The sequence below is a fragment of the Polypterus senegalus genome, chromosome 1 (assembly GCF_016835505.1).
Source record: "Polypterus senegalus isolate Bchr_013 chromosome 1, ASM1683550v1, whole genome shotgun sequence".
In the NCBI taxonomy this organism is placed as follows: domain Eukaryota; kingdom Metazoa; phylum Chordata; class Cladistia; order Polypteriformes; family Polypteridae; genus Polypterus; species Polypterus senegalus.
Genome location: NC_053154.1, coordinates 274,607,886 through 274,626,086, shown reverse-complemented (window position 1 = coordinate 274,626,086; position 18,201 = coordinate 274,607,886). Strand labels below are relative to the sequence as shown.

At 37.8% G+C, this 18,201-nt stretch overlaps 1 protein-coding gene across 2 annotated transcripts in view; it reads left to right on the top strand.

The window, feature by feature from the left end:
- Positions 1-11,983: 11,983 nt before the first annotated feature.
- zgc:123010 (uncharacterized protein LOC641500 homolog) overlaps positions 11,984-18,201 on the top strand; it is a 76,073-nt gene continuing 69,855 nt past the window's right edge. Inside the window, exon 1 of one of the 2 annotated variants that reach the window (XM_039774570.1) lies at positions 11,984-12,171. In XM_039774570.1, coding sequence (XP_039630504.1) covers positions 12,114-12,171 — 58 coding nt within the window. In that variant the 5' untranslated portion in view covers positions 11,984-12,113. Of the gene's footprint in view, positions 12,172-12,307; positions 12,393-18,201 lie in introns of those variants that run through there. The other variant, XM_039774579.1, reaches the window with a different exon arrangement.

Below are 18,201 nucleotides of genomic sequence, written 5' to 3'. Positions count from 1 at the left end.
GTAGATCAATTTGATATTTTATACAAACTCATTAATTTGGTTATATTGCATTTGAGCGGTATTACTTTAATACTCGTAGTTTCTGTTATTTTTGTGATGAAATTTAAACTTTTTTTCTATATTGAGGTCGCCCTTTGAACCCCCTGATATTTACTACAAGGTGAGGCATTTGTACTCCATCAACATTAATTATTTCCAGAGACATAATGTTGTCTATTTTTCCAGCGCATCGCGCACAAAAGCAAGGGAATGATGGGAGCACCAGAACTCTGCTCACATCATGTTGCGTCGTACCACAAGCTGCAAGTAGTAAGTCTGTGATAAGCGGAATACCGCTACGCTGTCCACTCACGGGACAGAAGGACAATCCCGACTACTATTATATAGTAAGAAAGAAGAAGAAGATATCGCACAGTCTGGAGTAGAAAATCATCTTTTACCTGGAAAACGAAACTACAAATCCCATCGTGCATTGCAAAATGGACGGGGCGTGTGTGAAACTCCGCGCCTGCGTAGCACTCACGGGACGGAAGGACAATCCCGACCGCTTTTCTATAGAAGGATGTGGAACTAATCTTTGTTTGTGGGTGCTTTTTTACTTTTTTTGAATTATTTCTCTGTCTGTCCTTCGTGAACTGTCTTTTAAAAAAGAAAGAGGAAGAAAAGGATTTTTGTTTATTTTTCTTGGATTGTTTTTGATCACTTTTTTTTTGAGTCACTGTAATTTTTATACAGTATATAGCACCTGCACTTATTTTTCTTGTTTTGTTAATATTCTTGCATTGAACTGTATATATTTGCATGGCATTATTATAAATAGTTATTTATACATCGGGAATAAACCAGAATTCTATTTTTTTTTTTTGCTGCAGTCATCATTGTTTCTTCTCCCATCCCCTTGTTGTTTGTTTATAACTCCAGGACCCCGGAGTCTGAAACTATGCAACAATACCATTGCATGGGGCACCACACAACCTACTGGTTGGCACACCTTAATGAGCTGATTGACATTTAGCAGGGGCTGGGGTTAGCTGCATGAATAAAAAGGAGAGAAGCAGTTAAGAAATGAAAAAGAGAATTTGGCAGAAAAGAAACTGGAGTGAACAAGCTTGAGAAAGACGAGAGCCAACAAGGATGGCTAGAGCTGTACATGGGTTTTCAGTAGAGGGGAGAGAGAGAGTCCAAGAGTAAACCAGGTGGGAGGAGATGTTTTGAACTGCTGTGCAGCGATGGCAGAAGGTAGCTGGCATAGATCTGTTTTGTTTTTTTTAACCAAAAAAAAGGTTTTAATATCAAAGATATAGTATGAACTAACACTAACAAATAGCAGTAATACTAGCAAAATACCCAGACTTCGCAGCGGAGAAGTAGTGTGTTAAAGAAGTTATGAAAAAGAAAAGGAAGCATTTTAAAAATAATGTAACATGATTGTCAATGTAATTGTTTTGTCATTGATATGAGTGTTGCTGTCATATATAGTATATATAGTTATATATATAGTTCCAATGCCTTTCTCCTGGCCGCCTCCAGTCCTCTCTCCATCTCTGTCCACTTCCACCCGACATCCACCAACGACTGAAGGGAGGCGGCCCCTTAAATAGGAACCCGGATGGGCTCCAGCTGCTTCCCGGCATTCCTCCGTAGCCACGCCCAGTGTGGCGGAAGTGCCGGCTGCGCACCCGAAGCCGTCCGGTGTCCCTGTCTCTTCCCCAGCACTTCCTGATGTGGCGGAAGTGCTGGGCTCCAGGGATATCCAGGCACCGGGGCGCCGCCTGGCGGTGGCCACAGGTCCCTACAGGGCTGGGCTTCCAAGCCCTTTACCCTAGGCCCCCAACATAACCAGTGCGGACGCCCCCTCGCGGTCTGGAGGAGGCACAAGCCCTCCTCCGGTCCTCCTGGGCGGGATGCCACAATACATACACATAAATATACATATATATACACACACATACACATACATATATATATATATACACACATACATACATACACACACATATATATATCTATATATATATATATATATATATATATATACACAGACACATATATATACACATCTACGTGACCATCTTCAGCAAGCCCTTCCGTGAGAACCCTAAATCCAAAGAGGACTGTTTCATTTATGTTAGGTAGAATGCCCAGAGGGGACTGGGCGGTCTCATGGTCTGGAATCCCTACAGATTTTATTTTTTTCCAGCCGTCTGGAGTTTTTTGTTTTTCTGTCCCCTGGCCATTGAACCTTACTCTTATTCGATGTTAATTAATGTTGATTTATTTTGTTTTCTTATTGTGTCTTTTATTTTTCTATTCTTTATTATGTAAAGCACTTTGAGCTACTGTTTGTATGAAAATGTGCTATATAAATAAATGTTGTTGTTGTTGATATACATATCTACATATATATACATATCTACGGTACATATATATATACACATATATATATATATACATATCTACATATATATATATACACATACATACATACATACATATATATTTTTAAATATATATATATATATATACATATCTACATATATATATATATATATATATATATATATATATATATATATATATATACTGTATATAGAAAAATCCCCACGCTTCACAGTGACGAAGAACTGCTTTTAAATTTTTATTAAGAAGAAAAGAAAACCTTTTTAAACTGAGGGAAAATATACCAATAACTATCTGTTAAGGATCTCTTTATATATCACGTTGTCAGTTCAGCACTCCGGTTGTAATATGACCAAGCTGTGCGAGCTCACTCTTGAGAATGCAACGTATAGTTGTCCAGGATAAAAGCAATCTTGCCTCAAATCAATGGCAACCTTTTGTAGGGTCTGTCCCTGAGACTTATTACTTGTCATCGTGAAGAAGAGCCTTACTGGAAATTGGAGGCATCTGAATTGAAATGGGAGATCAGAGGGTATAACGGGGATGTAAGGAATACATTCAGAGTGTGGAGAAACTCTACAGACAGCGTGTGTATTAACTTGTGGATTTTTCTGTGAATATTTGATGGCAGCGTGACGAAGTTGCTTCCGCAAGACCGCGTTAGCTGTGGAGCTCAGCTCGGAGCATATTCTTTTCCTACCTTGTCAATTGTGTAATGCGTTTTTGAACAGGTTTGATTCTTGGAAGTGATCACTCGTACTGTGTTCAGTCAGTTCACGTGAGCTGCTCTCTTGTGTGATGTTGCGATGTCCACGGCTTTATTTAATGTTAGTTAAGACCTGGCACTTAAAAGTTTCTTGCTACAGCAATTTTAACTCCATTACAAAGTGATCCAAAGTCTCATTTATACCTCGTATCTTCTCATTAAACTTGTATCTCACAAATATGGTATTCATCGTAGGCATGACAAACGGCAGCGGGAGCATGTCTATAAACTTAATTTAAACTTACGGTTTACACCGTGCTTTGTTTCCGCAGTAGCTGCACTTATGAATATGCTTGAATGCGTTTTTTCTTCAGCGCTCTTTGGAGCTCTTCCTTGTTTTCTATGTACTGCGTTCACAGTCAGTTCACGTGATTATGTGGGAGGCGTGATGATGCAACACGCAACTCCGCCTTCCACGGCCATCGAGCTGCAGTCTATTACAGTATATGGATAAAAACAGGTTCCAGTTATGACCATTACGGGTAGAATTTCGAAATGAAACCTGCCCAACTTTTGTAAGTAAGCTGTAAGGAATGAGCCTGCCAAATTTCAGCCTTCTACCTACACGGGAAGTTGGAGAATTAGTGGTGAGTCAGTCAGTCAGTGAGTGAGTGAGTCAGTGAGGGCTTTGCCTTTTATAAGTATAGATTATGTAAATCTTCTTCTTCATGTTTTGTCCCTTCTATATGGGGTTGATATGCTTGATCAGCCTTCTCCAAACAGCCCTTTTCCCTCAGATCTTCTTTTACTTTATCCATTCACCTCTACTGTGGCCTTCCTTGTTTTCTCTTTCCTCTGTACTTCCATTCCCATTACTCTTTTGTTGCATATTAATACTATACAAATCATATTCAGTATTTTTTATGTATTTTTGGCTTGAATATATTCCCATTTAATTGTTCATGGCCAACTCGCAAATAGTAGAAACTGTGAATGTTAAATTTGCGAATCTGCAGGGGTGACTATATATAATTTTCCTGATGCTGTCTCATGTATTTATTTTTTGCTAAAGGACAAAAATGTAAAAACATTTCCAGGAAGTTTCAAAATGGCAATACTGACATAAAATGAATACCTTATTGTACCTGAGGATTAGTAAAAGCAAAAAATAAAAAGATTTTATGCATTCTTCCCTTTTCATAAAACCAGTTTTTATAAACCTTCTTCAAAATGACTGTAACATGAACTAAGGGATACAGGTTAACTAAGGAGTATGAAAGGCTTACAATTAACAGGTTTGGCAAAATCAGGTCCAACAGTAAGAAATATGAAATTGCTACAGCACAGGCAGCACTAGGTAGGTCCATTAATTAAGATCCTAAGAAATTACATCATACATATTATTTAAATTTATTTTTTGTCTGTCATTTTTGACATTTTGTGAAAGCATGTTAATATTGCCCAGTTGGTAAAGCAGATTCAATACAGTCTGTAAGTCACTGCCTCCATATGAAAGTGGAAGGAGGAGCGTTATTATTTTAAGTGTGTTGTTATATGTTGAGGTTCACTCTTTTAGACAGAACTTCAAATCAATCCCTTATTTGCTCACTTATCTTTAGTTATGTGAAAAATGTCAGTTGCAGAAACAGAGCTTCCATGATAAGGTAATACCTTAGTAGACGAGCAGACTGAAGTCTATGCCACTAATGTGGCTTCTCACCAATATTTTCATTTTGTACTGCCACCTTGCTTGTACAGAATGAGTTTTAGTATAGTATTGGAATGCAGAATTAACTTGGAACCCACCTAATTTTATTATTTCTTTTATAAGCCTTGTGCACCATGCATATAGATGGCTGAGGCTGAGAAAGACAGGTGTGCCCTTGTTTATTTCATCATTTTAATGTTCATTTTAGACTTATTCTTCCTTTAGTTTCTATGTTTCGTTACTTAACTCTATCACATATTCCATATCCATACCATTTTCATATCTCATATAAGCATGCAAAAATCAGGGCTTCCTCGTCATATCCTTATTCAGTGATGGCAAGCATAGACTTGGAGGCAAATTTAGCAAAGATGTGAAAATCCTAGTTTACACAAGGAAAATCAACAAAAAGGGCAAAAATGCAGTTAACCAAACCAAACACAAAAATTTCAGAATGTCTCATTCTCAGACCCACTTAATCCAAGTCAGGGACAAAGGCAGCTGGAGGTTATCTTTGCAGAACTAGGCACAAAGCAGAAATCCACTCTCTACAGGGTGCCAGACCATCACAGAGCAAAAATAAAAATTAAAATAATTTAGAGAAAATTGAAAGGAGCCCAGAGTTAGCTGAGAAAAACAAACAAGGAAACACTATGTGTTTAGCTAAGAAAACAATATTGTGTAAGATGTAAATTACAAAAAAATGTACATTGGATACGTCAAAGGAAAAAAGTTTGCTTTTGCTTTAAATGGCTTGGTTCTGACCACTCCATTTGTCTCCTTAAAAGTGGTTGCCCTGTTTAGATGAGATGATTCCGATAGTAATTTCCAGCTTTGACCTTGCTTTGATACTTGATGTAGTGTATGTCGAATGTATAGTTCACCTAACCTCTGCCACTCAAGAAAAAAAATGTCATACCCACTCACTATCAGGCTAGGCTGGCATCACCAAGTGAACCAACACGTCTTTTGGCTATGGCAACAAACACGATATGTGGCAGTGGTGACAATCCTGTTAGTACTTGGGAGACACTCGTTACTTCAGTGATGAGTGATGGTCCAGCTACAAATTACATTTCCTCTAAACATCATAATGATTTATAAGACATTAAATCCAGCACTTCTTACATAAACATTTTAAAATATCATGTTTTAGTGTGGCTGAACACCTTTATGCGCTATTTTATAAGCATAGTACAATTCTTTGCAAAACTATGTATGTATTTTATTGCAGGTGGATTAAGGGGTTTGCACAAATTGACAGATGTCAATTGATTTATTTTCTGAATCTTTCTATCAAATTACAAAATCATAGAGAGATAGAAGCCTATGACAACAGAATCAGACACAAAGTGTAATCCAACCAAGACATGACACCAAACTTCACAAAAACTGACACATGCTGTGTTAGTAAAACTGTACATTTTGTTTTATTTTTTTTTAAAAAGTGATGAATTCAGAAAGAAGCAGGGACTGTTATACTGCTCTGCAATAAAAAGAAAAATATACAATTATTTAAATAAATGGTGCCCTAATAGGTCATAACAAGTAAATATATGAAAGTATTCCAGGCTGAGTATAATAAACAATATTCATTTTAAAGTATAAATTGTAATGAAAGAGACAAAAGATCTAACTCTTTGGAGCGCCCGAAGGTTAGCCCTGTATAATGAAAACAAAATGTGGGTTCAAAACACATTAAAAAGCAAAAGAAAACATCATATCAACACGTGTCTTAAAGTAAACTGCTCAAGATGGCAGAGTTTCTGGTCTTATGGACTTCTAGCAGGAAGAGATGGGTCCAGGCAGATGGACACCAGAAGTGATGTCAGAGATGTTAATCTTCTGGGGCCTCATATATTAACAGTGCGTATGCACAGAAATGTTGCGTAAGAATGTTTCCATGTTCAAATCGCGATGTATAAATTCTAAACATTTCCATGGTACCTGTCGTACGCAAGTTCTGCGCTCGGTTTTGCAGACTGGCGGCACCCAGCGTCAAAGTAGTACTACTGTTCCTGTGTGGTTATCCTTTCTTTTTTAGATCAACATCCCTGACGCAGCTTTATAAATACACTGAAACTAACCGCATATTGTTTATTAGTTTAATGCATCTGATTGTAATTAACCAGTAACAATATAATGGTCCACAAAATGGTCAAACTATTCTAAATACAATAGCTGCTTTAGCGTTATTACTTTTACTGCACCTTCTTCTTCTTTCAGCTGCTCCCATTAGGGGTTGCCACAGCGGATCATCTTTTTCTATATTACTTTCACTGCACCACTCAGAGTATTTATATCACTGTATCTGAGTGAGGAATCAAAGATCTACAGAAGCTGAGAAAGAGAATTATTGGCATACAGCATCAAGCACACGCTGCCTCAGCCATGCTGTCTATTGAACTGCTTTCACACGGCAAACGTTTCAAAGCCTTTCCTGTACGGACCTCATGGTTCAAAAAGAGTTTCATCCCAAGAACTATAAACGCACTCAATCAAGTGCTCCTTGTAGAACTGTCTGTACTTATAAGTAGAATTACCTCGCTGTAAACTTGCACTACAGTTACAATATTGCATAACCTGAGGCACTTCATAAAGCACGTATTTACATATGATGACGATATAATTTTTAAGATGAAATGCAGCAAAATATGTTTATTATATTATACAGATAAAACTTTAACTTCATTTAAATAATCTATATTGTCAATAATTAAACATGCCAAGACACAGTGCCGCAGCGCTAGCTATTAGCTTTTGCTCTGTTCACGGATTGTTCCTGCCTCACACTGTATTCTTACTGGGACTGGCGTGACACTGGAAGGATAGATGGATAGAATAATTAAACACGTACTACAAAGATATTTGAATGTTCCTTAAAAGTTTTGAAGAATCGGCGTTCTAAGGTTACAGATGGCTTAACGTCTATTATAGAGCTGATTGTGTGGCGATTTGGTATTTGAAGAAAGAAAAGTAAGGATAGGAATTGGAGGTTAGTACGTTTGAAAGAGACAGTACTTCTGTACTAAAGCATTTCATCGAAGGTCACACATGGCGCAGCAAGCATCTGAGACATGAACAATCACTGTGCCGCCATGTTCCCATGTTTAATACTATGATTTAACTCCTATCATCATGAAAATGATATCACTTATACATCTCAGTATTTTAATTATTCAGAGAGCTGTAATATCACAAATGTAGTGGATTCTGTGTCCTGTCGGAGGGAGAGAAAGCCGGTTTAAGAAGCACATAGTGATTCACACACACAGAGCACACAGAAGATCAAATACAAAACAAAGCATTTAACGTGCTACTTTAGTTACGATGGAATTTGAGAAACTAATAAATTAAACAATTTTAAGATGAAGTTTATGATGTTCTACTTTAATGACAAAATAAACTATGTGATTAAAGTGGAAATTTCAAGATTAAAGTTGACATTTCGTGCTTTTTTCCCACCATGTGCCTATTTTTTTTTTCTCTGTACCCTAATAAGCTTTCATATGACACTCAGATGGTGGGCTATGACTCGCCTTTTCACGGCGACTTTGATATGTGACAACTTCTTTTTATTTCGGGCACTGTGTGACTTTGTAAACTTGAGCTTTTGAGTTTCTCCGACACATTATGTCACTCGATCGACTTCCTTTTGTTGATTATACCACTGTTTAAACCAACAAATAGTACGTTTTTCCTTGCCTCCACTTGGTATTTGCTGAAATTCTTATATTTTCCCCCGTGCTTTTCCCATTGTCTTTTCACAAAAGGCTGAGCTTAAGGGCTATTTATATTGATTTGCATATTCAAAGAGGAGTAATTCTGGGAGGAGTTGGGGTGGGACAGCAGGCGCGTGTACGAGCATTACTTTTCACTCTGACCGGGATTTGTGTAGCGGGAGAACGTGGAAGTTGGCGAACGCACGGATTCATGCATCTGGAATTTTTTGTGCATAAGCATATTTTGGCTTTTTGGCATTATGCATGAGGCCCCAGGTCTGCAGAGAGAGGAAGAGAAAGGGCATCAAGTCAAGTGATCTAGTGGGAAATTACAATTATCTGTACCCTTAAGCTGTCTCCCAAGCATACCAGTGTGACAAAGTATTTGGTATCTGTCAACTCTGTTAGTATGACAAACTAAATATGCAATAGATTACAAATTAAGAAAGCAGTTTGAGATGAAAAACAGGTTTGTGACAAGATGGTCCAAAAAAGAATGGAGAATGGCAGTTTTGCATTGATCATTGGCAAGTATATGCAGTCACACAGAAGAATTCCTACGTGCTGCCCTAAAAGAAGTGCTTCATCAGGAGAAGGGATTGAGCTGGTTCTCAACACTAGATTTCTGATGCAGTTGTTGATAGGTGGCCAGTTTTTACTTTTCACCCTGATTTTGTGGCCAAGCAATGGCTACTGTCTTTCTGGGAGGCAGAGGAGCAGAGAGCTAGGTGGCTGGTGTCACTGCAGTCTTTTCATTATGAAGTCCAACACTGACGGCACACCATGGGCACATCCTAATGGACTGTCGGTACTGTCATTAAAAAGGAAAGGCAATAGCTATTCAGGGAGAAAGAACACTGTTGTACAGTTCTAATGGTGCCCAGTTGGACAAACTGACTTGTAGATGTGGCAGAACCAAGAATATGAGCAGAAGGTTTGAACCTGGGTAGTAGCTGAGCACTGACCCAGTTTGGAGGAGGTTGTACCTGACAGCTTGGGTCATTGGGCTAATTGGGACAGTTCAATAGTCGCTGACTGATGATGGCAAATACTTGCTATGAAATCTGGCAGATGGTGGTACCTATGGAAGTATAAGAGGCATTTCTCAAAATAATGCAAGTGGGACAGGGGTCTGACCTTTTTGGGGTTAATAAGATCATTAAACAAATATGGTGGAACCTTTATTGGGGGCAGTGCAGCCAAGATGTAAAGAACTACTGATGCAGCTGTAATATCTCCATGGCCAGGGAGGGACCCCTTCGGCAGTGCCTTGCCCCGCTCAAGAAGCACCACATTGGCTTGCCAATGGATTAAGTTGGCATTGATATTTTGGGTTAATTCCCCCTATGTTACCAGGGAAATGAGCACATTTTAGTGGTGGAAGGTTTATTCGCTAAGTGACAGAAAGATCACCCTCTGCCTGACCAGGAAGCAGAGTCTATACCCAGTGCTTTTATTGAGGGTAAATTCAGTTAATTTGGCATGCTCGTAGAACTGCATTCAGATCAGGGGTGGAACTTTGATAGCAGGATCTTTCAACACACCACCTCACTTTATCTGAACTTTGACCACACAATTGACGATGGTGATGGACAAAAGTCACTATGGGACCAGCAGCATTGCAGGAATCCACACAAAGCATACCACCACTACTAATGTTAGGACAGTACCTGCTTCATTGGCATGTGGTTGCCTTGTGAACTGGATAGGTCTAGGCCTGAATGTTACCCACACTTTTGAAGACCATGGTAATGGTATTATCTGATGGCAACGACCTCTTTAAGCAAGGTAATACACCTTGCAAAAAATATTCAGGAATGGCTTGAGGAAAATGGCAAAGAGATCAAGATGTTGATTTGGCTTCCAAATTACTCAGATCTCAATCTGATCTAGCATCTATTGGATGTGCTGGAAAAAACAAGTCCATGGAGGCCCCATCTCACAACTTCTAGGACTTAAACTTTAAGTTTTACTGATTCAGCAATGTAACTAAAATTTGTCTTTGACAAATGAAAGCACTAAAAAGACCCAGGGTTAAATACCAAGTTTCATTATCAGCAAGGGCTGAGTTCTAATTGGGGAAACTGGCTGGAATGAAAACCTGTAGCCACTGCAGCCCTCCAGGACTGTGATTGAGGACCCCTGACTTAAAGAATCTGCTGCTAAAATCTTGGTGTCAGATACCACAGGACACCTCCAGAGGTCTTTGTGGAGGCCTTGTGCTATTTTGGGGGGATTGGGGGGTTGCACAATGTCAGGCATGTGGTTTTAATGTTGTGGCTGAATGTGCACTTGAGTGTTTTAGGTGTTTCAGAAAACCGTTTAAAATACATTTTGCATTTCATTTTTTCATAACTAACTTAGAGCTCTGCTTTTTTGAAAGCTGCACATATACCTTGCGATTGAATACCAATTACCTCTCGACTTGTTTAAAGCTGACAGTGTTGTACTTTGTGTACGTTGCACACTATTTTAATCAGCGTGCAATGTGCCAAGAACACTGTTTACACCAAACGATGTCAGCTTAATCCATGACTGTGAATGCCTGTTTTACGTGGCTTGTGATCCAGACATACACACACATAACGGTATTGTATACTGGCCTTGTAGTACTTCCAATAAATAAATAAGGACACTATTCGAAATAAACAATGTGAGGCTTGCTCAGTAGACAAACTTTTAAAATGAATTTAGCATAAATGTGAACTGCTTTAATGGGACATTCTGTTTAGTGACGTAACACGCGTCTACTGCACAGTTCACTGCTAATTCGCGGACAGATTAAGCCGCCAGCAAGTGAAACACGAATTTAATTTTTTTAAATCAGTTCATTTTAATGTGTATTCATGTGCTATTACGCATATACGCTCAAAACATTAAAAAATCAAAGCTGAGACCGACGTTTTAGTAACTCGTTTCTCCTCAGACCTCGTTTTAGTAACCCAGAATTTGATCTATCATGCCCGGTAGCGTTTAATTCTTCCATCAAAATCGAAGGAAATAAACGGTCATTAAGTTTCATTGCAATATAAGGAACATTTAGAGTTGAGCGTTTTGAACGCTTGCAAAAAGAAATAGCTATTACTAACACCTTTTATACTTTTACCAGTACTGTACTTCACTCCATATTCACCGCATGAATGACAAAGGGAGTTATTTTTTGCAAAATTGACAAGAGCATAAGAAATGGACTGGGTTGCATTGCAAATAAACTGCGAAAGACTTGTAATTACGTTGTTTTTAACCACAAAAAAAAACGATAACATTGATAACAAAAACAAAACACAACATTCCTCTAGGTTTTTCCGTACCCCACAGGCAACAGATGAGAAAAACAGACTTTAAGGTTGAAAGGAAGTTAACGCAACACTTCAACGCACAAATATGCGTTTCCATCCTTCCGCGGTTCCTTTAAAAATGTATGAAAGAGGGTGGAGCGGGCATGATGACGTCATGCGCAGTGAGGAAGCGTTTGAGAGCGCTGAGATTCCCACACAGCACTTTGTTTAGGGATTCTTTTTCTATTTTAAAAGTAATGTTTATTTTTATTTAGTGGCCTTTGCATCAATAATGCCGAATGAATGTTCCAATGAGAATCACCAGGGACATCTTCAGATTACTGGGATTTGGCAGCGGTAGGAAATTTCTTCTGATCACGTTTTACTTTTCTCGCACTCCTGATTTAACGAGTTTGGGAAAGCGGCGCTGATTCTCCGTGCCCCGCGGCTCAGCTTTTTCGAAGTAGCGGTGTAATTAGTGACGGTCTGTTAACGTCCTTTTGAGTATCTACTATTGTGTTAATCCATGTTTTCGGTGAGGTTGAAATCCTTAACAGGGTGGAGGTTACAAAGTCGCTGTGAGTCATTCGGGGGGAAGCGGGATGCGCATAAACTCGCTTGCGACTGAGGGGCCGTAGCTCCCAATCGGTTATGTTTGAGGTGTTTCGTGATGCATTTCAATTGTTAGGGTATACCATGCTTCTTTCTTTTATTCTTGTGTAGCCTTAATAATTGTGGTTAAACAGACAAAATTTCTCGTTCTCCACCGACAAGACAATCGAAACATTTATTTTCATGAATGTATAGCCTTATAGTATTACTTTTAACGTTCGTGCAGATTGTTAAAGTTAATTTTTTAACTCTGCGGCAGGTATTTATAATCTTGGCCCTGCCTGCGCCCTTATCGCTTTTGGGGTTTATTCCACCCACTTTACTAAGTGGAGCCCAAATGCTGCCAGTGGGGCGTGATTTCCTTTCTCGGCAAGTAGTGTGAATTACATACCCGTTAATGTGTTGATTCACAGCATCTTTTTTTGTGAGGAACAATTTGTTTTAAACCGCTCTCGAGTTAACAGGTCAATCGTCCATTTTAATTGGCTCATAGTAGTCAATAATGCTGTACTTTGCCAGTTTATTTCTTTATGGCTCCAGTCTTGAAAATTAAATGCTGTTGAAAAGGATGTGGGCAGTAAATTTGTGTCTTTTAGAGGAACCACGAATCAGTGTGGCTCCCCTTAGGCATGCATTGTCATTTGCGCACTTTTCTGTACTTCACTAATTATCCCTATCGGAATCTAAACCAGGAATGTCCAAGAAACTCGAATAATAAACTGTCAAATCTTAAACGGTTTAGTGTGTAACTTGAGCCGTTTGACAGAGGAAAGCATTAGGAAAAACAATGACTTTCAGCTGGAATGCTACACTTTAAATTCCTGTCTCTGCTTGTGTTCCCATGATTAAAATGCAAATAATGGAATTTTGTAAGTTTAAGAGTTTATTGTAGGTGTCACCCAAATATACTGTATAACAGTAACAAGGATGTTTAACATACAGTTGCTAATAACATGGAGTCAATGGTCTCTGTATACAATGCCTTATTTGTTCCACTTGTTATAGTTTCTAAGCTTAAAATTTAAAGATTGCATGGAGTATAATAAAGATGATGGTGTCATTTTTTTCAACCAGTTACAATTGCGGAAATTGGTATTAATTTACATGTAGACCAGGAGGGCCACAGTTGGCTCCAGCTTTTTGTCCCAATTCAATCCAGTTTTTGAATTAGCTGTTCTTTACTGCCGAAGCAGTTATTGTTCAGGCAACATCTTTGCTGACTCAGTTGTTAAGATTTCCAACCCTTAATGGCTTGTTTTCATTTAAAATCTTCATTCACTTTTTAATTGCTTCTTGTTTTCTTAACCAGCTGCTAATTAATAATGAGATTATAAAGTAAGAAGCATTTCATATTTTGGGCAACATACACACTACTCTGTTTTCATTTAAAAATGGCATTTTTAAGTGAAAGCGATATTCATCCACACTAGCATTTTTACATTTATGAAAGTATCACAGTCTACACCAGGGGTGTTAAACTCTGGGCCTGCAGGGCCGCAATGGCTGCAGGTTTTCATTGTAACTCGCCTCCTAAACAGTGACCAGTTTTCACTGCTAATTAACTACTTTTTCCCTCATTTTAATAGCACTGTTTGCAAGGGTTCAGTAGTCTGAATTAATTCTTTTCTTTATTAAATGACCGCCAAACAGAAATGAGACATGAATCGATTCAACAGATGACCTGCTAAATTGGGATTTCAAGCTCCAACCAACTTCACTCCGATCTCTTAATGAGAAGCTGATTGTTGTTGTTAATTAAACCCATTATTTAATTCCATGGCTTGTTCCTGCTCTCATTCTGCCACAGCAGACATTTCCAAAACTGTTGATTTTTCTGTTTTTTTCTAAGAACACCATCAAAATGTTTTGGTGACCTGAGAGGTTAACCTTCCCGAGACCTTCACCGTTCTTTACTTTCAGATATTGTGTGAGCTGGTCAGGTGGCGGCTAGTTTTGTGTCTCATTATTGTTTGGCTGCTAATTAAGGAAAAAGAAACAACTAAGGGGCCTGAGTCAAGCTAATTAAAACTACGGCAAAAGAAGTTAATTAGCAACAAAAACTGGTCTCTAATGAAGAAGGTGGTTAGAATGAAATCTTGCACCCACTGCAGCCCTCCAGGACCGGAGTTCGATACCCGTGGTCTACACCAAAACAACTGAAAACATATATGACGTTCATCTACACTGGGCATACTCAGATCAGCGGAAAAATCCTTAAAGGATTTGTAACACCAGCAAGCATGGGATATATTGCTAAACTGTAGTGACCAGTAAATTATTTGTTGTGTATGTATGCAGTGCTCAGACTGTACAAAACAAAATTTAGTTGCCTATAGCTGAGCAACACAACAAGTGCAATTGAAAGTAACTGTTCAATATCCGCAGTGCTGGAATGTGTTTTTCTTTCGTGAAGTGTGACCAAGCAGGGAAAGAGATGCTGTAAAGGGCAGGATCTAGTCAGGGAATGTCTTCATGATAACAAATCAGATGCCTGTGTTTTCAAAAGTCTACATGGTAATGCTGAGTCGGTAAGTCCAGTGATGTATGGCTCTGAAGGGCTGTTTCAAAAGTCTCCATTATTTGGTGTTAAAAACACCAAGTTATGTGGACAGAAGGTAAAAAAGGAGAAAGATGATTTCATTTTTAAAGAAAAACATTAGTAGTGTGGACACAGCCTTATTTGGTCCCGTTTACAGTTGTGTGTTCACAATGCAATATATGTTTGAATAAAGTACTTGGAAATTCAAGTAGAGAGAAAAGGGAGTTGCTGAGAATTACTAATTATAAAATTAAATAACTTCTCTTACCTGTAAGGATTTGCTTCTAATTAAATAATTGGTTTGGAACAAAAACAAAATGTAAGCACCCTTGATTGAGACCCACCTGTTTCTTTTCTCAGTTTTTTAGACTGGTTAGACATTTATCAGTCTATTTAAAGAATTCACTTTAAAGCAGGCAGCTACTTGAAACTGATAAACTGAAAGCCACGGTCCTACAATAAAAACTCCTTTATAGAAACTGAGTTGTTGAGAATCTTACTGTTATAACAATGTGGTAGCTGGCAAATTTTAAGTAATAGAAGAATGGATAAATAAGAAAGATCCCAATCTTCAGAAACTGATATTTATATATATTTTTAATGGTAGTGTGGGGTTAGCACATTTGCATGGTAGTTAATACTGCTGCTTCTGATCTTTCTTCAGTTACTGTGTGAAGGTTCTGCATATTTGAAGGGTCTGTGTGATTTTTTTTTTTTCTCCCCCATCTGGGTGGCACATCTAAAGACTTGTGTGTTGAGCTGTTTGGCAAATTTTAACTGATACACTGTGAGTGAGTGTGTTTGTGTAAAAGTATCTAGAGGTGAATTGGCATCCTGTCATGATTGGTCTCAGCCTTTCCTGTAAGTATGTCAGAAGGGACTCTGTCTCTCTGTACCCTTATAATGGAACAGACTGGTTCAGAAAATGGATGGTTGTGTAACTAAATGGAAAAGTCATTGAAATGAAAACTGAATGGTTGCCATTTCTGTGCTTACCACTTGTTCTGTAGCTGTAAGTAAGTCCCTGAAGGAGACATTGCTTCAGTTGTAGAAAATGTGAACAGTTTTAGTATGGCGAGTGGGAAGTCACTTTCCATAAAAGAATTGCTTGAGTATATTCTTACATAAATAATATCTCTCACTCATTAGCAGATTGTAAGGAACTCGGTTAAGAAAATATCTGTATATATGGCACCACTAGAACAGATCATAAGACAGACATCCATCTCTCTTTTTTGTTTGTTGTTTTTAATTGAACACCAAGTTAAATTATGTCATTTTAGATTTGTTAAACTGGCCTTTTGTGGAAACCTTGGAGTTTAACATTGCAGAAGCATATACAACAATGTATAAATACACAGGTGTCAGTTTACTGGGCTGTTCACTTTTGTTGCTGTTTGTTTTATGATTGCTACTTTGTTTGATTAAAACTTTAGTTAAAAATAAGGTAATGGAGTTGTTGATTTGTATGTATGACTGCTTTACTGCAGGAAGTTAGTGCTGCTAAATCAAATTTAAATTGTCAACTGTAATTCAAATGTATTAAATGACATGCAAAAAAATAGCAAATGTACAAGGACAGGGATTTACTTTGACACAAGTTAATTCTATCATTATGTTAAGCCTGACCAACAAAACAAAGTGGCGTTAGTTTTCAGGAGCAGCCTTTTTGCATTTATAACTGGATTAGCAAAATGGACAGCCTTCTGCTGTCTGCTGCTCCTGAAAACACAGTCCTTCATAAACTGTTTTGGGACAGCTTTTTCAACCAGTAACTTCCCCTTCTATCTCTAAAGTTGAACTACTGTAACTACAAAGCAGCACATAACTGGCTTTTTATTCTGCACTCTAAAAGTATTATCCCATTCCTGCTCCCATGGTGAAAAATGGTATAAAGTTGTAAAATGAGAATAAAAATGACATTAATGGCATTCTTGCTAGTGGAACATACCAGATAGTAACATCATTTTGAATATGTATATTGCAATGTGCACATTTTTTCTTTTTAATATGTACATTCAAATCTGCATTATTGGCTAACGTGATAGCTATAGATGCAAGGACATTCCTATCGAAGCAGATTTCACTTGTCACAATTAAAAACATTCACATATTTGTCTGTCTGGTATTTTTGAATACAGAAATGGAGAGAGAAAGTGAGAGCAAATAGAAATATGTTTAAAAGGAAAAGATTCATCCTGGGTATAGTACTAGTTGCAAAAATTCCAGCTGCCACCTACAGTATATTCATAGTAATCATGTCTAAGAAAGGTAAGTGTTTGCTTTTGGTATGTAGAGTAAAAAGCACAATATTTAATACTTTATCATGTGTGGTTGGTTTATCTTTCTGCTAGTTCGGTATATGGTTCTCCATTTGCAGTTTCTGCTTTAAATGTTTTAATTCAGTGTAGTACAATGTAGTTCAAGTAACTATATTCTTAGGAGGGCCAGGAATTTAATGACCCCAGAATCTGTTTGTTCCCTTCTATAAATGGAAAATTAATTTTTCAATTTTTTCAATTAACGGATTAAAATAATTAATCCAGAGGATTTAATTAGTTTCAGCATCTAACTTTTTTTTTTTTTACTATAGGCAGGTACTAACTTCCGAACTAAAAAAGGCAAAAAAATGATAGAAGCAAAGATCATCAAAGTGATGTTCCCCTCTCGTTTAAATCTGAGAAACCCTAAACTCCTTTATGTGGGATTTTTAGGGAAAGATCTCTAATAGAACGATTACTGATGTTTTTTAATGCATTGTGTTTTTCAAGTGCCTAACAATTATGATTGTTTTACTATAAAATAAATATATATATATATTCATCATGATACAAAATACTTAATGCTTCGTTTAGATACTGGTAATTCGGTCCACTTGTTCATATGTTTTCTGATTGTGATTTTTCTGATTCAGGGTCACAAGCAGCTTTATTATTTGAAACTATAATTTCTTGCATACTTGGCCCTAGTGACACTGCTGTAGCCTCTTGGACAGTACAGGCCGTTTTGATTGTGATATTCAAGTAGGGAACTCTTGTGTTTTTCATTAGTACTGAATAGAATTCCCTCCCCGTAGTCTTTCTTGACGGTGGCTAAGGAAGCCAACAAGCCACTTTAACCTCCTGCTAGATGTGATCTCTTGTTTAGGACCAAAAAAACCATTTCCACAGGATATATCTTAAAATAATTAATTACAAAGCAAAAGCTAACTAATCTGGAAGATGGTAAATCTGGGA